Source organism: Ptychodera flava, chromosome 4, assembly GCF_041260155.1.
Source record: "Ptychodera flava strain L36383 chromosome 4, AS_Pfla_20210202, whole genome shotgun sequence".
Classification (NCBI taxonomy): Eukaryota; Metazoa; Hemichordata; class Enteropneusta; family Ptychoderidae; genus Ptychodera; species Ptychodera flava.
The window spans coordinates 41134680-41159921 of NC_091931.1; the positions used below are offsets into that span (position 1 = coordinate 41134680).

Below are 25242 nucleotides of genomic sequence, written 5' to 3' on the forward strand. Positions count from 1 at the left end.
AGCCTCCATATCAATGAACCTGAACACAATCAAATTGCACTGCTGAGATATTTACCCGGGGGAGGAGGAGGGACGACCATGAAACTTGAAGACTTTTGGAGATTCAACGACACCAAAAGATTGAACAATTAGTCTGAGTACAGCAATTTATTTACATGTTAAAACCACGGCAAAACTTGGCAATATGGAATGTGGAATGCCTTGCTGATTAAACAAGCGTTATTGTACACGAATTATCTTTTGTTTGGTGATAAGTCACAAGGGGGAACCACAAAGTTATCTTACAAAATGTAATTTTATTACCATGATGAGTGGCAGGGCAGGGAATGGGAGGGGTCAATGAACTACAATGTCCCAGCATCCTTTAACTTTATATTTGCTGTAAAAAGGTTTGAAGCACCACTTGCTGAAAATTATTACAGATTTTCGTGATATTTTCAAGTGAACATTTCATCACAGTGAGCTGTCTTGTTTTTTCACTTTCACTAAATGCCAAGTTCTCAAAATACTTCATTAAGAATATCACTTTTGAGTACTGAAACTTAACAAAATTTTTTGCACCTTTTCAGGTCAATTTGAGAATTTTGGAATGACACCAATTTTTTGTGATGTGGCATTCTTACAAGATATTGCCTGATTCTTTTTCTTGCTTGTAATGTACATCCACTACATATCAATGATCACTCCAAACTGGGTCTGCATACAAACACAAGTAATTTGCAGACTCCTTGAGCAGCTGTGACATGATGCAAATAAATGTAAAAATCTTGATTTTTTTCAGCAAATGGTGTGTTGATATGAGCAAACAATGGAGGAGATGAAAAAATCTGCATTTATTTGAACAGAAGAGAAACACCCAGCTGTAAAATGGTCAGAACCACAGAGTATTTCAATACTGTGGAAGCTGAGAAAGATGATATAATTATCCAAGCAAGATATTATCGCTACCAATACTCTGAGAAACAAAAATAATTAATGAGCTCGATATTAAAGCGCGCTTTTTCAGAATAGAGAATCCATCATTACAAGGAAAAAGGATTCAGCAACCTTAACCTGAAGCAGAAAAGGTGCAGACATTTTACCGCATGAATCAGAGTAGATGTTACAGTTATCATTACCATTAGAATAGCTAGATTTTAAAACCCGACACCAGAGCACTACGCTACGTGCTGTTACAGCTACAGTTCAATCCGAAGACGTCATGATGCATGATGCCACAGAGATGTCTCAGCAAGACCACTCTTTAGCTTACATAACTTAGGTGCAAACACCATGACGACAGTTTGGTAATTTGCATAACGCCCGTACTCACCTCTCCGTAATACAATATATCGTCATCATCACTGGTGAGAAGCTTTTAACGGCAAACAAACAAACAGACAGTTTCTGGTTATTTCCTTTCTGATTTCTTGTTGTTTTGATGAGAACAACTATAGATACAGTCTTGTTTTACTACTGAGTGTTACTTTCTTTCTCTCCTACTTGATCTAAAATCAGTTTGGTGAATCAATTCACAACATACAGTTTTGAATCATTTTGTTACAGAAATGCCCTACATAAATCAGGAGTCCATTTTGATATTACCAAGGATACTGTAACTTGGTAACAATATTCCTTACCTTCAGAGGCTGTGGTTTCTTTGGTGGTGATTTGCTGAGGTCAAAGGTTATTGGCTTGACTTCAAACTTTGGTTTGTCTGATATCCTACTGACAAATCTTATCCTGTCGTCTCTCTTGGGAGCTACCTCTGCTGGCTTCTGAGACTGCGTCTCCACTGTCTTTCTGGACACTATTGTCACTTCAATTTGTCTTGGGGCAGTCTCGGGTGGTGGTGGGGGTCTTTCCACTGGCTTGGGTATTTCCTCCTGCTCAGCAGTCACCCTTCCAATGGGTGTGTACTTGTACTGGGGTTCCACTTTGCTCGGTGGTTCAGGTGTTTCTTCCTGTGCTGTGGGTACGGGTGTGTACTGAGAGTGAACTTCCACCCGTCTTGTCGGTGCTTCTATCGTTTCTACTTCAGGTGCCATGACGGGGACAGGCTGGGGCTGGGGTCTGGATTCTCGCTTGCGGGGTTCAGTCCTGGGAGGGATGCTGTCATCGGGCACCTTGTCCTCTTCAAAGGCGGACATATGGATTTTCATGCGATTTGATTGGCTGTCTCCAGGTCCTGCAAATACAGAGAAACATTGACCTGATGTAAGGTACAGACCCTCCCTGGCTAATTCACTACATTCTGAAGTCAAGAAGGGATTTGACCCACAATTTGAAGCCATGTTCATTCTAACGCTGCCAGGCAAGATTAATATATTATTATGAATTTTTCACATGCGTTTTAACCATGTTGTGAAGTTTAAACTTTTATGTGAAGTAGTTTTTGACTTAAAAGTTGAAGAAACTGAGTACTGTTAAGTACATAAGAAAATTAAAGTACTCCATCTTTGACAAACAATACGAATTTCCCATGAAACATGTAAGTACATGTGTATATCAATATGAGAGATATATATTCATGCAGAGAAAGTAATGTTTAAAGAGAAGTGATTAAATCCCTTTGAGCCAAGTATTTAATTAGTAAGATCATTTATGAATTGTGATATCTGGAATTACATGGAAATGACAGAAAATCTGAATCACCTTTACATCAGACAGTGCCTGTACAATAATCACAATTATGAAAGATTCTGGTGAAACAGACTTGTCAAGTTGCATTTATCAATTTCTGCAGAGTCAGCTGTTGCTTTCAATAATGTTTTCACTTCTTTTATTTTTTTAAGTCAATTGCAAGTTTGCCTTCTACTCCCAAGAGCATGTTAAAACATCCACTATTTAGCTTGTTGACACAACATCTATATGTGTAAAATGCGCCATAATTGTTTATATTTGAATTCTATTCCAGATCAGAATTCACTTGTCAACAATAACAGTTCAGTCCATACATGAGCGAGCTGAGTTGACAAGCTGAATACTGTGTATCTCAACATATTTTTTCTGGAGTTGGATGAGAAAATGTAGTTTTCATTAAGAACAAAAATAGCGAAAAAATCATGAAAGTTACAGCTGCTGTTCTGTACATATGCAAGATTTTGAGGATGTAGGTAAATGCATGCATGGGAGGGGACCTTTGAAATTTGGAATCATGCGTGATCAGATTGACTTCCTTGTTTCCATGGTGTTACTAACCTCTCTCACCATAGCGACGGATTTTAAGCTGCAAGTTGCCAGTGATGACAGCTTGGCTGATGGCATGAACAACTGCATCATGGGTAAAGTGGGTGATGTTTTGATTGTTGATGGAAATGATTTCATCGCCAGCGCATAATTCACAGATATCTGCTGACCCACCTAGTGAATGAAGTTGGTCAGTCATCAGTGTGTGATAATATTATGTGATGGCTAGAACTGAGCATGTGCAAAGTGTAAGGGTCAGATCTTAAGTTAGTCAGCTTTTCCTGTGGTAACCAAAACTAGATTTTACTGTCACCTTTCCCACTCCAGTGGTAAGATAGAAGTATCTTAGAATAAGAGTGTCCTGCAGTAAAGTGTCATCAACATAAAGATTTGTCATTTTTAATTGAAGGAAAACAACTTCAAGTTGATATTACCAGTAAGAATTGACTGTATTGCTTCTTGTCAGAGATTGATTCTCATTGAATGGATATTGAAATACTGAAACTTTTCATGAGCAAGTATGAATGTGTTAAAAGTAGATTTCAACAAGTGATTTTCTCTGATACATACAAACCAGAAACAAACACACACAGTGACACGTGCTCACACAGCCTGTTTTCTCAGAAAAAACCAACAAAATAAACACAAATTAAACAAACTTGATCCCATCACCTAAATACTACCTAATCCGATCGTTTCTAAAATATAAATTTGAACTTGAATAGTATGTGACTGATTGAGATAACATCCATGCAGTAGCTCATACAATCTAACACTGTTCACTGTCTGTGGTACAGAGTACATGATTGTCACTTCATGAAAACACCTTATGAACGGTATGTTGCATGAAGGGATAATTGGGTTGAAAGCCATGATTAATCAGACATGAAGGCAGTATACAACCGATGAAAGCAAGTCAGTGGAGCATAAGTTTGTTGCTGTGGCAAAGTGTCAGAAAAATAATTCAAAAAATCGCTACTTAAGGTATTGGAAAAAATCATAATTACTTGTGATTCTTCATGTGATTGGTTGATCACATGCACAAATTTTTTTACAATTTTTTGGTAACCTGGTACTTCTTCATATACATGTATATTACAGCTTTGATTGAAAAACAAACTTTCCAGTTTTGTCACTTGGTGACTTACCTCTAGCAACACTTTGAACAGTCACTGGTCTTTCCTCATCAATACCTCCACTGACGCTGAAACCAAAGCCTCTATCACTGTTCGGTCGTTGATTGATACAAATTGTCATTTCATTGAAAGCCTCCTGAAATATTCCAGATGCCAAAAAGTGGCATTGAATTTATCAGCAACAATAAATGGGGAAATTTCACAAAAAAGGACAGGTACAATAACCAATATAGCATTGGAAAAGAAAACTTAACAACGAATGTTCACAAATTATTGTAACACATTTTTGAAGATTTCTTCATTTTCATGGCCGTTTTCTACCGACAACTTGAGTTTCTGCTGCATATAACTTCACAAAGACATAATATTTCTGACAACAATGAAGACATTCCCAGGAAAAAAATAACTTCATTTGTTTGTTTGTCAATATGTTGGTCTAACAATGATAAACAAAAAACAAATGGCACCCAAACTTCTGACATGATCACAAAATGATGTGTCAAAGAAAATGACGGCATTTGAAACTAGCAATTGTCATCCAAATTCCTAGCATTGACAATGTCTTAACTATATTCAACACCAAACAGGTCACTATCAATTGCTATTTCTTACCGATTTCCTGTTATCCTCTTTCACTTGTTGATTTGCATTCAAGGCTTCTAACCTATCTTTGATTCCAGAGCTAACTCTCTTCTTTTCAGCTGTCTTCATAGCATTCAAATCCACTTTTTGTGGTTCTGCTCTTCGGGTGACAACTTCCTGCCTGGGTTCCTCTATTTGTCTGTGGGCGTAGGCCGGTTCCTCTGCTTGTCTGCGGGCGTACGTTGGTTCCTCTGCTTGTCTGCGGGCGTATGTTGGTTCCTCTGCTTGCCTGCGAGTGTATGACGGTTCCTCTGCTTGCCTGTGGGTGTACGTTGGTTGCTCAGAATACCTACTTTCAAAAGGCTTTCTTTCAACTGGCTTTCTTTCAGACACCTGATTTTCTGAAAATCGACTCTCCGCCGGCCTTGCGACCTCGTCTGACCTTCCATGTGGCTGGCTGTGTGACTGAGGCTGGACTGATTTGAAAATCACTGGTTTTGTTGGTGCAAATGATGAATCAACGTCACTCCTGTTACTTTCTACTGGAGACGCTTCCCGCCTCTGAAACTGGAAACAAAAGTTAAGAAATCAGACAAGTGATTCCCAAGGGTCATTTCCACAGCAGGTTAACACCTGTTCACCCCTGCCATGTAAGTGGTTCCAACCACATCAATGACGCTGTACAAGAAGCTTGGCGGTGAAGTGTCGATAACACACAGACAACATGGCATTACAGAAGAACAATTATATGCAATTTTAATATAGGGTGTGAAACGCATGTTAAGAGGATTGTAGCTGGTTGGAAAAGCAATGTTAGAGTTACACTTGGGATGATGTTTGTCGATTGCTTGTCCTATTGAGAGAAATGACAGTGATTAGCAAAAATGAGTGCAGACGTGCACAGTCCATCCTTGTGGAAGGACCATGATACATGTAAATTTGTCGTTTGCATGTCATGAAGATAACATTGGTAGCAGGTACTACCACAGACGTCAGATCTGCAGGCAACAGTGTTGAGTTTTATCGTGTCACAACTGACACACTGTAACCAGGCAATGATTAGTCTGCTAGCCATTTGACAGGATATAGGGGAATGTAAGCATAAGCATCATACACTAGCACTGATTTATGACTAGGAGCACAAGCAAAGCAAATTCTGTATACTTTCAGACAGGCATATCAGTGTGTCTGCAAATATTTTAACCCTTTTCCTGCCAAGTTCATATTTCACCATCAGGTCAAGTTCGTTAAAACCAGTGAGGCATAATATGCCCCCTTTGGTGTATTCCAGCAAAATTTTAGCACAATATTGAACATTTGAAGGCCCCTGAAATCACAGGTACTGTAAACATGATTTTTATGATCTAGAGCTGTTGGAACAAACCAAGCCAAATGGGTGGGAGAATACATATGGTTTTGGCTCAATACTGCTTTTCACTGAGTTGGCTGACGGGGAAGTGATACTGTCTTGCAGGGAAAGGGTTAAACTTGAAATTGTATCTTTCAAACAGGATATCTGTTGTGATCACTGAAAAGTGCTGTCATTTCTGTTGCTATTATTCTGGTTTGCTGGGTCTTATGCTCAGCCACTTTCATGACATATGGAAGTTTTTTTTTCTGGAGCAAAGCATCATGCAGAGCAAAGTCTCACACGCATTGATAAAACAAGTTTCCTGACTCACTGACAGAAATGATGCAAACATGATTGGTTGATGAACAGCTGACTTGTCAGTATTCATGGAAAACCACAAGAATATTCAATGTATATGATTGGATAAGATTGTTGCAAACTTACATGCCACATGCTCATCAACCAATCACAACTGACTTTGTACATATCATCACAAAGAAAATCTTCCTTGAATTACAATGTTCAAATACTTATCACTGAGAGTGATTAGGTTGACATCTCATGAATGACTGATATACAGTCTGGTTGCCATGGTAATTTCAGAATTGGTTTCCAGGAAACAATTGTACAATTTTATTATTTCTTTTAATGCTGATCTAAATACCATAGCAACATGCTTACTCTTCGTGGTGCTACCCTAGGTGGCTGTATCGGTTGTGACACAGCCACCGAGGGCACACTTCTCTCGGGGCTGTATCTCTTAGCTGGCTGCGGCGCGTATCTGGGACTTCTTCCGTAGGGACTGCTGCCATAGTAACCACTCTTAGGTTCCTGTAAATAAATTGGTCAGGTTTTTGTAATATTACACAACGGATACACTAGCAAACATACACAAAGACACACAGACACATACACAAAGAAACATAGACACAGACGAACATCCATGTACACACATATTAAAACTGCTTTGTCCATCAGAGAATCTTGGGTTAGTTTCCATCTCCTAGAGCGCCACCTGAAGTTGTCATTAAGATATCAGAAAGGAAGACATTTGCAAAAGAAAGAGAGCACATAAAAAATTCTGCCGTGTTAAAATTGCCCTTTATTCCCGAAGTTCATTGCAAGTGAAGAAACTGAATGCCTGGTATTAGTTGGAGAGATATTGATTGACATTGATCTTGTTACAAGTTGTATTAAATTAACAGGCTGAAAGAAAAAAGTAAGGTTAGATTTATTTTTAATGCACCAAAAAGTATAAGAGTGAGATTTGCATCACTAAGAATGTACAGAAAGTGTTGTACGTTTTGATTTTGATTTCAGGCCAGCTGACTTCACTGCTAGATATGATGAGGTTTTGAGAGAAAGGATGCACAGAAGGAATTTCAAAAGACTTTCATTTAAACGCTGGCACACTGAGAGATACTCTTTTATAAAAATGTGTTGGAACAACACTGCATGATTCCCTATAGCCTGACACAACAAGATGTGCTGTAATTGCAAGAGTATAACAAACACAATAATAATGTCACTGATGAAATAGATTAAATAAATATTTCTGAAGAGCTAGAGGAAGCAATGAAGGCACAGTGACTTGTGTGTTGGTCTTTGCACATTATACAAACTCTTATCTTTCTCCGAAACTGCAAATCAGGTAATTCATGTACTTCAGAACTCCCTAGTAATCTGACCAATACTGTGATGATCTATGCACACATCTTTCATATCTCAACAGGGTCTGCTAGAGGCAATACATACCTCTGGTTCTGCATCTTTGGCACTGGAAACACTCTGCTGGCTCTGTTCACTGTCTGAGTTGTACTCTAGGGGCACTTCTGTCAAAATCCTGTTCAGTTCTTCCCTCGTCTCATCCTCGGGTTTCTGAACTATTGATAACAGCGCCCTCTCTCTCTCTTCCCTGTGATAAATCAGAATACAGTCGAGTGCATGGGTCAAAGGTTATGCTTTCAAGTTCTTACTGAGAACATACATCGATAGACCAGCTTCCTCCATTTTTAGAAGTAGCGATTACAGAGATGTATGGTCAGAATTTCTTGACTACTAGGTTTTACCTCCAAAACTCTGAATATAGCATCGCACTGGTCTGTCAGACTAGTACACACACTATCAATTCCAAGCACGACTAGCACATTAGTCAGCCAGACAGCTGGACTTGTATCAATACTAGTCCATGGCCTACCACCAAATATAAGATGAATTTGTTCTACTGTATTTCAAGTACAGCAAGTTATCTTGTTCAGAGTAAATTCAAGCTCTCTATACTTTTGAAGCACATGCTACCTTAAACTGTGTGGTCTTACCTATCTTCCAGCATCTGTGCAAATGTTTTGCTTCCTCTGCGTTGAATTTTCTCTTCCTCCTGTTCTTGTTCTTCCAGTTCTGCTTTCCGTTCCCTTGCCGTGGAAGTCGCCTTAATTCTTTTGGTTTTCCAAGAACTAAGGCTCTGTGCAAGTCAGACAGAAGCATCAGCATCACAGACACAGTGATGAATTCATGAGAATTTCCATGACCGATGTTGACATTTTTTAGAGTGGTCTGATTTACTGTCCTCTTGTGACAGGAAATAGAATCACTGCTGCTCATTTGGTTTATGTTTCTGTTTCCAAGGTTAATGTGCATATAATAAATTATAGATCTTTAAAAATTCAGCCTTTAAAAGTGTATTTCCACACAATTGGAATTCATGAAAATTATTTGGGCCTTTGCAGTAGATTTGGATTTGAAAAAAAAATTTTGCACAATCAAAATCTTATAATTTTTGCTGGCCTAAAGCTTAAATGCACTCATTTTTGAAACTTACAGATAAAATAAATTCTTGTTTTCTGAAAATAAAGAACTTTATCTTTTTCTGAAAACACTCTATAATGAAATTACATGTTTTCATGTAACTGAGCCACAAGGTCACAGAACAAGCATCAATTCTTACCGACATCCACTGATTTTGTTCTTCATCAAGATCTTTTTTCTGTCTGCCAAATTGTGTGACTTCTTCATCTGGCTCTCCATAGTCTCCTCGCTTGCGCACTGAATGGATAAATTCCTTTTCTTGCGAAGGCTGCTTTTTGTGTTCTATTTTCGCCGCAACAATATATTGCGTCGGTTTTGGATGACTGTATGCGACTGGCATGCTGTATCTCCGCTTGCCATAGTCGTCTTTTTGTTTCTGATGAAAGGTCGGTTCAAATTCGTCAGTGCTCTTATTTGCATTACTGTCCTTGTAGCCGTTTTCTCGGCTGTAATTGTAGTCATACATTCCCGAGTAGCGATTGCTCTGATGGTACGAGGGATCCATCTTCACGTGGTTGATGTCGACCAAGTTGTTGTTGAGGCTATAACTTTTCCCTGATTGGTCGGTTGATGAATTTGGACTGTGAATTGGTGAACAAGCACCGTCAAGACTGTGGTTAGATGATTCGAGGTCCTGCAGCATGTGAACAAGAAAAATTGTGTTATCAATCTTTTAAATGCTCAACAGTGAACGGCAGCTGGAATTATACTGGTATTAAATGAAAAAATAAAACACCAATAATTTGTGGAAGTCCCATATTAATATGGTTTCTGACGGTGCACGATTGATAATCGTAATGCAACTGTCAAATAAACACTGCATATATAGTTGCCACTTTTTGCACTTGAACTTGAAGATCAACCTATATTGCACAAATACTGTTTGAGTTGAGAATTCGTCTATCCAATGTCATTCAATAGTGTGGTTATGGATGTTAATTTTCATAATCAAAGTTACCTTTCACAACAGTAATCATTTCAACAGACATTCTGCAAAATTCAACTTGGTAAAATAAAAAAGATTTAGACAACCTGTCTAAAAACATCGCAGAACAATTTCACGATATCATATCTTAGGTTCAGATCTATATTCCTATTTTTTGATAATATCATACAGATACGTCCCCTGGAACTTCCCTTTTCTTAGCTCAGCAAAGCTTTTGTTATGTTCATGTAAGAAATCAAAGAGTTCAAGCCGCTATCCAAATACACAATCTTTCCTTGATGGTGGCTTTAATTGCAAACTACTGAACTGATCAAATCTCTCTCCAGTCTCTTTCAGATTAAACTTTTACTAGTCTCAATATACAACACTGACTGTCCTCAGGCTAATAGCAACCTATATATAACTTAAATATGTTTACACTAAGTAAAGTCACAGCAGGGTTTCAGGGTCTCATTACAGCTTGTAGTGTAAGTCTTTGACTGCTCTGTCTAATTTTGTTTCATCTTTATGTGTTACCCCGGTAATATTACTCTCGGTCCATCTTGACAGTTACGCATAATTTCAGTCTAACAAAACCAAATGATGCAGATAAAAGTACATCATCTGTATCCATGGCATCACGGAATATCTGACAAAGCTTTTTGGAGTTCTAAGGATTCTAACATTTCAATGGAGGCATCTGTGACTCATCTATGAGGACACCTATTTCATGTTGTTCATAAATCATCGTCCCTTACAAACTTGTTTCCTAAAAATGATGCACTATTAGATGATGCAAATCCTTTCCACAAATCAACATGTCCTTCTATCCTTGTGACAAAACTTCAAAACATGTATGGACATCCAGTTTATTCTGCCCAAAGAATCTGTCCATACATGTTGTGAAATCTTGTCAAAACTTCTTGGAGATAAAGCCTTTCACTCAAAAATTTGCCTGTGTGGAGATCTTACTTGGAAATAATGGGGGCTGTCCAAATCCTGGCAGGGAAAGAGTCAACACTGAGTGCAACATTGTCACATGACATGTTATTACTGCTTCAAACACAGCCTTACCCTTTGAAGGTCGTCTCGACCTTCGCATGAACATTCGTCTACCGATGGTTGATTTGAATGGAGGACATATCAGTGAAATTCAATGGTTGACAATCACAGTGCAAATAAAACACAGTGTATATTTTGACATGAATCAGCTGAGCATTAGCGTCAATCTAGGCGATGATACATTCTCTGTTGATTTATCAGTGACGTATGTCCTGCCACCGCAAAGAGATATAAACATTTTAGCTATCAGTTTTCGTCCTAACACTCTGAAGAAATGACAGGTCTCCACTGATACCTACTGATAACCGGCCTTCTTATGGAGCATACCTTTCACAATATGTAGACTAAGACACAAATAACATGCACTGGAGTTTTTGTGAGATGACCTGTGTGTTCTGGGAAAGAATCAATCCAGCAACTACACTGAGCTTTGTAAAGTAGCGCTGGGTTCAAATTACCTACAATGTTTACAAGTCTCCAGATGTAAACACTATTATTCAGTATGTTTTGATTTGATTCGTATGGCACCCAGTCACCAAGGTTCATCAGTGCTTCCAGATATCACTGAATGTGGCAATTTCCACATCATTTTCAAACTGATCACCCAGTTGACTCTTGGAAAACAAACTGCTGGCTTTTCTCAGACACTACGCTGGCAATTCACGGAACAACTGTTTAGTCTTTTTGTCAGGCTGTAAAGTTCTGAAGTTTTGCCACAGAACTGGAAGCTGACCTACATAGATTTGACCTCATGAGAAAGATATAAAATTTTGTGGTACGGTAATGCACTCCGCTGGCATAATGAAAAGGGGCCAATTTTTAGACATACTGAAGGGTGTGGATCATCACTTGCTTATGTTCCAATGTTTCTGTTTACAAACAACTCTTTCACCCATAATGCATTGCTGTTTTTGCTCAGAGTTGGTGTGGCAGCAAGTTTTGACTTAAACAGGTTTTTATGGTGAAAATTTATTAGAATCCAGTCTTGTAACTGTAAGGGATTTTGTGACCTGTAAATAGAGTCAAGATGTGTGTCTAATATCCACTGTTTTCTCTCTCTCTGTAAGACTAAGTCCATTTAACATTTTAACCAAAAGCGATGCTATTTGTAGTAGTTGAAGCAACTTCTTTGCATTGTAAACATACTAACTCGAAACTAACCCTGACCCCTACCCAGGAAAACATTCTCAAACACATTTTACCTACTTTTGTAAAATGAAATGTTCACATCAATCACGCAGTATGCACATTATTACTTGAGACTCACTCAATGCACATACTCAAGCAATGAGACAAGCCCTTCAAATAGTTTTACAACACCTGCTGAGTATACTTTTGATCATGTAGATTTAAGTACAGCCAAGGGACACTATTTTCAAATCATAATACAGCCAAGGGACACTATTTTCAAATCATAAGATACCTTCCTGATCATGTGATACATATTGATTCAGCCTGGGCCCTTCCTACAACAAATAGCCTTGCCTTTGTTGCAATGAATAATAATATATTAGAGCTGTACACACAAGACAGATGGGAGAGGGTACTACAGCGAGTCAAATGCTTCATTAGATTCCTAAAGATATCCTCCACCATAGTTTATGTTGTTCTAAACAGTTCTGGACAGAACACAGCGTGACAGACATCAAGTCTTCCAGTTTAAAATATAAACATTTATTTTGTGAAGACTGAGATACAAATATTGGACACTGATTAAAAACATGGGTTTCAGACACAGTCCTATATCTACAAAACTTTTTATGTTCTCTACACAGTCAGTCACTGGGTGTCAGATATGCAGATGTCGTTGGGATGGGGTAGTCAGGGTCTGTCGATCATACAGAGAAATTGCTTCTGTTAGGGGGTGTAGGGGAGGTTCAGATTTCAAATTCTACCCTCCATTCTGATTCACCCCAATCAACTGGTTCTCCTCTTACATGCACGTACAGATGTACTGACACAGTGAAACTCTGTTCCCAATATTCTGCAAACTGATTGTAATTAATCTCTATAATTGCAGAGTTACACCAGAAGAAAAGTATAAGAACTCATTTCATGGTAAAAATCGGCCATTTTGTGATAGCAGTTGCTATGACAATATACCGGAGGCAAACAGAAACACTCACCTTAGTTAAATTCGATGGCGACAGCAACTGTGTAAATGCACTCAAATTCAACTGCGGACCACGGTACTTCTTAATTCCTGCAGCGGTTTTCCCCAACCAGTAAACAGTTATACACACCTATTTGCACAAGAACATACAGAGATAAGAGTCAATGGATGAAAAAAGAAAGGGCAAACTTGCTACAGAGAAGACCTTGGTATTTCACAATGTAAACAGGAGATAGATAAACCTTTCTGTGGGTGCATTCCTATCTGTGTTTATTTTCATCTTCTAAGAGTAATGACAGGGTAACTGTTACTATGCACACTGAAGTAGTTGTATCATGCATTATAACATTACATATTGGTGCACGGAAAAAATTCATTTTACCAAAAAAAAAATTCACTTGGGCATGGTTCTCTGATGACTAAACTTGCTATGGCATTGTTACCTACACATTACATGACGCCCGTCCACGTCACTGCTTTATTCTTTGTTTACTCTTCTAACAGTTACATGTACTTTCAAAACAGTGACATCATGATCTATTGGAGACAGCAGCAGGACTGTTTGTACAAAGTCTAATGTATCTTTGAGGTTGGATTTCAGTCCTGAGTTCTCTACATTGTGTCCTTATATAATCGATCACAACAGACTGTTGAAGCATAGACAGTAGAAACTGGACGGTCTATGCTTATTTTAAAGGAACAATAGCTTTTGATATTTTCATCATGTACTTTGAGTTAACAAGTTATGGAATTAGTATAAAAAGTGGGACAAAAACTTTTACACACACATTCTTGAAATGATTTGCTTTCTGTTTATTTGTTTGTTTTCTGTCAAAGCATGGTGCAAGCATAGTGATACAACAACATGAAAATGCAAATACATTTATCTGATCTATCTCCATAAATCTTCAAAAATCTATTTTTTGTTTTAATTTCAAATATGAATCTATGGGTACAATAAATTTGGTAACATCTTGAGTGAGAAGCATGAATCTGTCTGAGTGTCATTGCCAAACAGATACTAAATGCTTTGCATCCAGAAAACAGTGTCGCATACGGTGGCATATGTAACAGACATCGCAATAGTACCTCCTGCAGCAAAGTCGCCATGGTACTTCATGTAGTACTGTGTACTACAAAACTCAGAGATGCACCTAAAGATGTTGTGGGATTGTCACAATTCTGACATGCAAGGAATTTTTTTGTCTCCCTGTTGAAAGATTTGACATTTTTTGCCTCTTTATTATTTTGCATAGCATACAGTCCTTTTTCACATAATTTCATTTTTTTTCTGTTGACTGTCACATGAGGTCTTTTTGCAAATGTCAAAAAGACATGTTTAGGAGTATTTACTATGCAAATTTCTTTCTCTTCATTTCTAAAAACACCCAGATTTAATGGAATGTCCTAGACAACAAAACCCATTACATCCACTGCCACTGTTCAAAATGCTACATTTATCTTTGGTAGCAACCAAGGATTTACTAACAATAGACTTTGTAATTGGATGTGAAGATTTGAGGAATCATACAATCATTCCAGTAGATAAGACAAATCCCTACAGATATGCCAAATATTCTGTCATTGTACGAAATCAGAAGGGAATTTCAAGGCTAAATAATCATAATTTGTCAGAATTTCTTCAACATTTACTTTTTATGTATCAGTTGTAGTTTCTTGGAAATCCCCCCAAATATGTGTTTGGGTTCGAGTCTGTATGTCTGTAAGGGTGCATTGGTATTGTAGAAAATTCTTTTTCTGTTTTCTGAATTGTTAGTCAGCAATAACAATGCACTCGATCCCCAGGCCTGATACTAGATTTACAGAGGAAACCAAGAATGGCTAGTTGATACACAGAACAACAATACTGAAAAAACATGTTTACAGTTTCAGTTGCCAGAGTTGTAAGTGCTCATATTCCTACGGGTTGCGTGCACTGAGTAGGTACTTCACCGAGACGCTGCTATGTGGTTTGTAGAGATGCGCTGTCTTTTCGAACTGCTATGCAAATACCTTTGAGGAGTATGTGATTGTGACTCAAACTGTGATTATCCCCTGGCTACAACTGGTTTGTTATAGACATTTCAAGGATACAGAATGAGCAATGATATGTGCTGTTTTCAAAAGCACGCTGAATGTAAGCTGAAACTGGGGACTTTTTTTGCAGTTCCTACAGTGGAAACACAAATATTTGAACTTTTTAAATTTCCCTTATACAAACACTGACCCTTTCAAGCCTACGATATATTTGAATCTAGTTTGTTTTTCTGTAGTGAAGATGACTAAATGCAAGGGCGATGGGATAGTTGGTTTGTATGATTGATTGTGGGTAGTACGGTGACCTTACTGTGCATTAAATGTGGCATTGTATGCAAGTAACCACATCATTGGTACATCTGAGCAAATATCTCAGACACAGCTCAATAAGAGGGAGTCAAGGTTGAAAGGTCAGAACTAAGACTAAAAGGTCACAAAATGAGGGCTATAACCATAGTGACAAGAGCCACTGGTGTTGCTAAGGTCATTTGAAGGACTTTGCAGTATTTGTGAAACCCTGCAGGCAGCTTGTTATGAAAACTGATGATAAAATCATCTATGGTGTAAGGTCCTCCTGAAGAATGTCCTGATCTGTAAGACTCCTTATTTGATCAGTACTGGCAGAAAGAGTTAGGCCGCCCTCTATCTGAGATGACACCCAAAATGATTTAACACAATAACTTGCTAGTTGAATTGAGAAACGCATTTCACCCAAGGTTTTTCAAAGGATGCTTTGGTTCTTGCTTTTATAAAAGACTTTTAACCCTTTACCCCTATAAAACAATGTAAAGGTCCAACTTTTCTATGGAAAGCAATGGGATTGTACCAATATTTGATGGTTACAACTTACAAGGACACAGGACATTAAATACTTAGCAAGGTACTGTAATAATTTGTCAAAGAAATGCAGATGAATATTGTCAAATGTAATGAATAAATTAAACATTGAAACAGTGAAAGTGATGGTAAACAGTCAGATTCACTGTGTAAATAAAATCAAAACAGGAAACTTCACCTAATTCACACCCTGGCAAAACAGTTGTGCCAGCTACCTGTGACCTTGTATACAAACAATGCCTGTGAGAAGACAATTACCTGGTATAAATTAGCTTTCATTTTTAACTGCCCACTTCACAAATACAATTAGAGAGGGGTCTCATAGGGGTGTGTTTGTACGCCTGGTGTTTTTGTGCTTGAAAGTACAGTGCGCTATGATGCATGGAGAGATCACCCCTCACATCGCTCAAACAGTCTGAACATGTGAGTGGGAGTTGATGGGAAAAAAAACACCATTCTACATATACAAGTGTGTTGTACTTACATTTTTGAGTTTTCTGTCTGCCCCTCTTTTCAATTCATCAATATCCCTGTAAACAATGAAAAAAATACATGATTTATCATTGAACATCATCACATTAGTCCATGGGTTATACCAATATTGTTCTAAACTTTGTACTTCTGTGTTGCCTTGCTTATACCTTGCTTAGACATTTGAACTGATGTCTACCTCTGATTATCTAGATACACACTTGGCTGTTTCCATACAGTAATTGTCAGTCACAGATGTTTTATTAAACTGTCAATGTTGCCAGTTCCGCATGAAAACACAGTAATTCGCATAAACATTTTCACATTCATACTCAGCCACGAACAGTTAAAAATATAATTTTTCTTTTATTTAGATGGAGACACATGGTTTACTGGATGAAAATGTTCCACACATGTAACAGCTTTGGTGTCTCATAAGATTCATATTGCGTTGTGGTTTCAATGGCGTCATTTGCACTTGAACGTGGAAATTCAGGTACTGAGGGAATCCCTGATATCAAAGTATCAGCTACATGTAGCTGGGGGACATCAGTCATGTTAACAAGTGCACTGCATCTCTTCAAGTACTCAACAACATTTTAAAATCGTACACTCCTTGTGCGAATCAAATATTGTACACATTCATACATCCGGTAATTACAGACCCTATCGCTTTGCCAGAGGGAGCCTAGCAAATGAGAGAATGCACGTACTTTGGATGACTGAAGGGGGTTGGGTGGAGAATGCCTTGAAACAATCAAGAGATCTTATCCTGTAAATATTGACTTCAAAACTGAAATCCTTCACGCAACCAGGACCAGTTTCCACATCATTTGATTCATATAGAATATCATACTGTTTGTGTTGGCATCTGTAATCTGTGACCAGATGAACATGAGAAGATGATTTCTTGTGCGATCATATCACAAGTAATGGTCACAGGTATCTGAAATATGACCGCAATGTTTGATCAAACTTTCCCATCCACTATTACCGATGTCAGCTTGGGGGATGTAAGGTAAACCTGAGAAAGCTAATCAAAACAGGCAAAAACCACTCTGATGACAAGCTCTTATCAGTAATACCCTCTTTAGCGTAGTATTAGGTACATATCTCAACGGAGAGGTTGACCTGCCTGCATGGAGATAGGTCAGGGGTGAAAGGTCACATGAGGAGTACAGCTGTTACTGCACATCAGTGAAGATTATCATTGATGCTGGTCACTTAACCTTTCCTGGAATGCACTATGGCCATATTAAAGTGTCCTGGGGACCGCAGACTAGAAAATAGAGTGGACTCACAAGAACTTCAAGAAACAAATATACAAACCCAAATACACACAGACACACACACAGACATACACACAAACAAACAATATGCAACACTACAAAATCACTCCAGTCATGTCAACCCATCCACTGAAACTGTATCTTTCAGTTCAAAAAATAACATGCTTTCCAAATATGACACACAATCTTACCTTGTTGTCAGTCTATCAGGTACAGTAGAGCAGGATCCAACACAGACACAGACAGGGATGACATGAGACAAAAGGAAGAAAGATAGTGTAAGAACAAACATAAACAACAATTAACAGTAAACAATTACATATATAGGTCTCAGAAGAGCAACATTTCTCTGACACCACTTGAGAAAATCGACTTCAGAAATCACATCATCTTGGTACTTAGTACACTTACTGATGGCACTGAATCAGTGTTTTTGCAAAGGATGGAAAAAACATGTGTAAATGATTTGGGAATGACCGTACCATTTCTGTTGTCCCCTATTGAAAGTGCATCGATACACTAGGGAACTCAAAAAAATTTTGCCAGGGCATCGCCTTTGACAAATGCATTGTAAATTGTACAGTGGCAGTACCACAGATGGGTAAGTACAGATATACACATGAGAAGATATGCAAAACATGAAATGTACATTTTCTTTTGAAACATATTTCATGTGAAATGTCACATATTTTCTTGTACTTATGTTTTGAAGAGACAAAATATTCTAATTTAGGGGAAAGTCTTAAATGTGAAACTAAAGAACACTGACAATATTACAGATACAACATAAGCTAACTACTTCAACAATGTGTACTTAATGTGTACATGACTGACTGAGTTCAAGCACAGACTATAGTCAAATATAACACCACTATTACATTTCTGGACCATATACTCCTCTATGCACTGCAAACTGATTAGTGCACAGAGGCTAAAATCTGTGTTTCACATGTACAATCCAACTATAACACAGGACGCAAATATGCAGAGCCCATTTACACATGACTGTTATAGCTGGCAGCTTGTAGTCATTGAATATGTCTAGGGTAGCCAGATAGAAATAGTACATCGCCATCAACAAGCTACCAATTGATGTACAGAGGAAATACATTGAGTTGAATATACATGTATATGTAGAAAGTGATGATACATCTATTGTAACCCCCCCCCTCCCCACACCTCCCTTTCCTGTTTCAGATTTAAAGAACTAAATAGATGGTTCACCTAGAATAGTGCAGAGCAATAGCAATAGCTAGCATATTCAATACTGTTGACACCTAAAATAGCTGATACCTCCATATTTGCTAAAGATAGATTTATTTCAATAGCAGGCTGTCGTATACACCTGATACATACAATACTGGCACAGAATTTGAGATTTATCCAAATATTTCTTCATTGGTTTCTCACAAAATCAATAAATTACATGGATCAGTATACAGTGAACCATTATTAGTATGAGTGTACATGTGCTGTATCATCACTATGGTGAGTTTGCTGACCAAAGCTGTGCGAAGGTATTATCTTGTAGCCATATTGGTGACAAACATGAAATTCAAATGAGCTAATGTATGACAGGCAATCCCTACCATCATACTGTATGTGTCCTTTTTGAAAAACACATGGTAAAGAATGACAAAGCCTCCTTTAAAAGATAATCACAGGTACACAGGAGGCACAATCATTGAAATTTTAAAAATAGATGGGCAGTTGAGCTGGTTCGGGCACTGTCTCACAGCAATGCTACACTGTGACATATTATTATAGAAAAACAGCTAAAGCTTAGCCACACCAATGAGGTTTCCTGTGACTTGCATATCAATGATGGTGATTCAGCCTATAAAGGCTGTAATGTGGAATATTTCACTGCATTCTACGACCCACATCACAACACTAATGAGGACAGATGGCCCCCTTTATTGCAGTCCTTGTCAACTTCTGAAGCAGTTTTCGTATACTTAGGCATGTGACCTCAATTCATTGAACACAGAGGAGAAAGTACCAAGAAAATCCTTCAAAACTTACAAAAGAAAAACTTGAGGTGAATGCTTCTGATCATTTGGCCTCAAAGTTTACTTGTTGTGGATTTACAATCAATATTGCAATGATAAGTCACAACTTAGGTTATGAAATTTGATTTAGTTAGATTCCTTTGTAAGGTTGTCTTTTATTGACTTGATAACTTTGAAGCAATGACTTACAGTAAAACTGATAAATCATTACTTAAACTTTCATAGAAACTTGTGAAGAAATTGAGCGTCACATGACAATAAAAACACAAGTGATAGCAATTTTTTTGAATGTAAGAGACACTAAATGGAATATTTTATTAGAGTGACCCCCCGGGTGAAACTTGGGTGAAATACATCTACATTTATTGGCAAATAATTTACCATTGTGTCTTACACCATAGTATAAGTTATTAAGAGTGTCAAGGGAAGTATTAGATATATGAAAGACAAACATGATTTTTATGAAAGGAGGGAGTGTATTGGTGGTAGAGCTCCTTGTTCCAGAAAAGATGGATCAATGTCAATAAAACTGTGTAGGCATGCCATTTTGAGGAATTTCAACCCAGAATATGACATAGGTCATCTCAGGCAAAAGATGACACTTCACCCGAAGCATCAGTCCACCAAATGCCTCATTTATACAATCTTGCTTTCTGTTCAGTTTACTTAACTTTGTTTTCCTTCAATTGTACACAAATGTCATCATAATTGTAAGTGCCAGAGCTTAGTTTATAATTTATTCATCACATTTTTTGATCTTCTGAAATTGGATTTTCACAATAGAGAAGAAGATTATAGTGAAACACTAGAATTTTTATGTTTGTATTTTAACTATTTGCCATTGTTCTCCTTCATGTCAAGTTTGTTTCAAAAGTATTAAAAGTACTGGTGTTTTCTCTCTCAGTTCAAACATAGACAGTAGAGAAACTGTCTATGGTTCAAATGGTAGGGCAGGAGTTCAACTTTTACAGCTCTGTTTTTGTCACTTAGAATTACAATGTATTGTCATTCAAATTTACATACAATTGTCATTCAAATTTAGATGTGTTTTTTTAAGTACAGTTATCCTTTATGGTTTGTTTATTTTCATAGATAGGTGGGTAATAGAGAAAAGTGATAAAAGTGGGATATTATCTTCATTGATGCAAGCAGTTACATACAATAAACAAAAAAGTTCAATGCCAAGCTGATCAATCTCATTCCTGTAAACACTGCTCGTACTTGTATGCAATAGTGGAAATTAATTCTGAAAACAATGACGCTACAATGCATATGACATCTGATTACAAATGAATGGGAATTAAAACATGCTATTATTGATTATCACCATACTATGCATGATTTGAGTTTGTGAAATTTATCATTCTATCATTCTACACAGCTATGAATCAACTAAGTAAATTAGATCAAGGCTTTTCAATGGAAGCTGAGATGGTTTCCACAGCAGTAACATGCATGTACATGCACTGCACAGGCCACAATACACCTCAAAATTTTCCCATCGAAAAGCAAAATAACTTCCATGATAATATATGTTAATCATGGTATATCATGTCAGCATTTACGTATTGTTGTTATTTTCAATATCAAAATGTTACAGTTAAATAGAATTTTATCAATCTATTGACAGTAGCTATTACTAAAAGGATCAGTAATGTAATGTGAATTGTAAACACCACTGATCAAAAGAATTATTTATGCCAGTGTTTGACCACAATTTCCTGAGTATTGTATTTTTCTGTTTGTCAGTAATTGGTTTGAATTTCTGTCTTTACCTCTACAATAACTTCTTTTGTCTGTCTAATTGCATTCCAAATTATCGGGAAATAAATGTATAAACAGTTATTTCTGGAATTTCCTTGGTAAAGAAGGACTACAAAAAAGTATGGGATAGATGAGATATCAACACGATAGAATATTTTTCACTGTCACATGAATGTTTTAGATACTCTCATAGAAACTGGTCAAGTCTATTCAAACCTATCTTTCAAGAGTAAACTGTAAAGTATTTGAGTAAATTTGATGTCATTGTGGTCAAAAATAAAGTTTGTGTTTGGATAGCATTGGTGTGAATGGGGAATGTTTGCCAAGGAAACAATACACCTTTTAAACAGGTGACAGTTAGAAGACACATTGTATTGCACTAGTAGTGAAGTTTTGAAGATAGCTCTAAAATCAAGAAAGTGTAGACACACTTTTAGTAGATATAATGATATACCCACTATGAGGCTGGTGTTCTTGCATAAAATGTGCAAACATGGTACCAAGCGTGTACATTCAAGTATAGTAACACTTATTATTTGGCATGGCTCACAAATGTCAAACTGATGAATAAAAATGCTAAGTGGTTAAAACTGACATCACAATAAACAAACACCAACTTTTGTAACCAGTTGTTGGTAGCAATGTCATCAGCACATTTCTCCTAAAATCCACAAAGCTATCAAGAAGGTGTAGGTCTCTGGAAAGGTACTTGGTACAGTACTGATGATCTGCTTTGTCATTGTTAAGTTAGGAAACACAGAGCAATTAGCTGAAGGGCACGCTGACATGTACAATGGCTTGCTTGGATTTTCCACTTGAAATATCACTATGAATAGACCTATCATGCAACTCAGTTGTACAATCACAAATAATTAGAAAGGTCTTCACAAATAAACCCTCTGGTATGAATCGATGACTCGGTCAACGACCTGTCCTTCTGTTGACCAGGAAAAAACACATGCTCTCAGGAAGGGAGGAAAATAGTTCACTCAAAAAGACCAAAGGGTTGTTTGAAAGGTCAGGAACCACCCTTGGAGATACAGCAAAGCAGAAAACTGAAGCAAGAAAGCTGTAATATTTGGGAGAACAAAAGCAGAAACAATCTGCTCATCTTTTGTGGCTGCTGTTGTATGTACTTAAAACTAATTTCTCCAGAGGTTTTCCCATTTGTAAATCTCAGTTTTGTTGTGCATTTACATGTATATCTGTCATATGGGCTTCAACAACTTATAATTAATCTTTAAAAAATCTGCCCTGAAAAAATAATGAGAACATACGAAAAAATTATGTTTAGTAAATTTTATGCAGTGCTAATGAAATCTTTCAGCATGAATGTGATTACAGAGTCTCATCTTATCTTTTGAAGACAATCTTGAATTGGTCTGTCTTTTGAAGCGACTACTTCACAGATTGAGAGAAGGGCATCATCAGACAGTGGATAGGCAAAATTGAAGAAGAGAGAGTGAGAGCTTGATGAAGAGAGAACTTTGTGTTGTGACTTAATGGGATGTGTAAGAAGAGTCCTTGTCGTGGTGATACCTACTGATCACAAAAATGAAATCCGAAGGTGGAAAAAACATCTGCTAAATGTGCGTCTAATTGGTAGCGACGTCTTTGTGGATCAAAAAAGGGAAGGGAAAAGTGAAAGCTTTGTTGGCAAGGTGTTCTAAAGGTGAAATTTTGTGAAAGTTAATGACTGCAAATGACTCACAGGAAGGGTACTGATTGTAGAGAGGAAATTGACTGTCAGATAAAGGATATTGTTGAAGTGAATTGTAAAACAAACCACTGAATGTTAATGGCTTATTGAGAAACAAAATGGCCTGTTCTTATATATAGATGTTATCTTGCATAACACAGTGAAAGATAGCAAAACCACAGTCTATTTCAAATCGTGGACTGGGATCTAGCAATGCTGCAGCGAAGGCAGGAGGCTATAAGTGCTTTTTCACTTGTAATCCTCGGAAAACAATCCATATCATTTGGCTGACACTCACAACTTCAAGTGTCAATTGAGCATTAGCATAAATATTCTTAATATTCAAAGCAATATTATATTGTACATACACTTATTCATGCATTACTCAAATCAAAGATACACTGAGTTTTCCTGCACTGTCACAAAATATCAGATTCTAAGAAATCTTAGAAAGAGACAAGGGGTGTTGGCTTTTTGTAGCCAGTTTCATTCATCTAAATGATTTGAAAACATGTGACACGGGGGGGGGGGGGTGTGTGTGTGTGTGTCCTCATTATCACTATTCAGCCACTTCAGTGCTTCCAGAGACTGGCAAACACAGTGTCCGTTTATTCTGACTAGTCATTGTTTCTTGTCCTGGGGCTAAATGAGTACTATAGATGAGAGGGTTTAACCTTTGACCTCTACCTTTATCAGCACACTGACTGACTGAACATGGGGTTATCATTATGTCTAGCCTAGTTCAGCACTTCACATGCATGTGTACACACTGATGTCATGTTTTCTGGAATTACAAATTGACTTGTTATCTGTGACTGACTAGATAATGACACAGGGCGGTGCATGGTACAGGATGCCACCCAAGTGAATGAAATGAACTCTCGGATGTCTTTCTGGGAAATTTTTTCCCTTTATCATGACCCGGCAAGGGGTATGATAACCTGGCTAAATTCTAAGCATTCTGACCATCTGCTCAAACCAAATAAACTCAGATGACCTCACTGAAATACTATGAACTGAAATAACCTTTAGACCACTACTTGTGAAAATTTTACTGCCTGCTTAACTTTTTTTCTTTGTTCAGATGACCTACAGTAACCTGATGTTTTCAATTTTGGCATACCTTCAACTTTTTGCATTAAAGAATTCTTAATAAAACTCTCTGACCCCGGATGGTATACGGGCTAGAAATTTAACGACCTAAAATGGCTGAAAGACGTAAAGCTGGTGGATTTAATATGACCTATAAAGGTTAATTCACTGAGTTAATATTTCGCCAAAATTCCTGGATTGATTGTAAAATGTGATTATACCACAGACTCCCATTTTTAGGGCCTTTGACTATCCTGGCTTTTTTTTCCTGACTGACATGAGTAACACAACCTGTACTGAAAAATTAGTCGTACCTTCCATCATTGTCAGCCATATTGATAGACAGCATTCAAAAACAAGAAAATGATTACTGCAGCCTACATGAGGGTGAAACTTTCAAAACTTCTATCAAAGATGGATAGAACAACAAAGCATGCTGAACTAGACAAACATTTGATGAAAGTCAATTCCATACCTTCAAATTCAAATTAATTTGTTCAAATTACTGGAAGAAAATTGCAACCATTGAACTGTTAAACTGTGAACTGTCGTACCTGTAAGTCTTTCTAAACATAAAAGTGGCTGTACAGTTTATGTTATATTGTTTAACAGCGGAAATTTCCTTACATGTTTTCAAATAAATTCAAATCACTATGTTAACATTTTAAAAATGCAATAAAAATGTTTCACAATACTTTTCTGAAACTATAAACACGGCCATTTTGCATGTCAGACAAGAACTGATGCGGCTGTTGAACAGCAGCAGAAAGGAAATCCAAGCAGGATATAATTGAGGTAAAGCCGGAACACATTTGTTTCCTAATTGCACAAATGGAATCTACTGTTACAAAACTTGTACGTGATCCACTGGGCTATCAGAAAGATTGATAAACTTGCAC

At 37.4% G+C, this 25242-nt stretch overlaps 1 protein-coding gene across 30 annotated transcripts in view; it reads right to left on the reverse strand.

The window, feature by feature from the left end:
- Positions 1 to 25242, reverse strand: part of LOC139131766 (trichohyalin-like) — a 79293-nt gene that overhangs the window by 11209 nt on the left and 42842 nt on the right. For 6 of the 30 annotated variants that reach the window (XM_070698007.1, XM_070698008.1, XM_070698003.1 and 3 more), the window contains exons 5-16: positions 17968 to 17979; positions 16501 to 16546; positions 13156 to 13272; positions 9182 to 9676; positions 8556 to 8698; positions 7993 to 8152; positions 6919 to 7068; positions 4917 to 5453; positions 4317 to 4440; positions 3181 to 3342; positions 1620 to 2167; positions 1313 to 1354 (exon numbers count right to left, since the gene is read on the reverse strand). In XM_070698007.1, coding sequence (XP_070554108.1) covers positions 1313 to 1354; positions 1620 to 2167; positions 3181 to 3342; positions 4317 to 4440; positions 4917 to 5453; positions 6919 to 7068; positions 7993 to 8152; positions 8556 to 8698; positions 9182 to 9676; positions 13156 to 13272; positions 16501 to 16546; positions 17968 to 17979 — 2536 coding nt within the window. The remainder of the gene's footprint in view (positions 1 to 1312; positions 1355 to 1619; positions 2168 to 3180; positions 3343 to 4316; positions 4441 to 4916; positions 5454 to 6918; positions 7069 to 7992; positions 8153 to 8555; positions 8699 to 9181; positions 9677 to 13155; positions 13273 to 16500; positions 16547 to 17967; positions 17980 to 25242) is intronic. The other 24 variants (XM_070698000.1, XM_070698022.1, XM_070698024.1 and 21 more) reach the window with 9 other exon arrangements.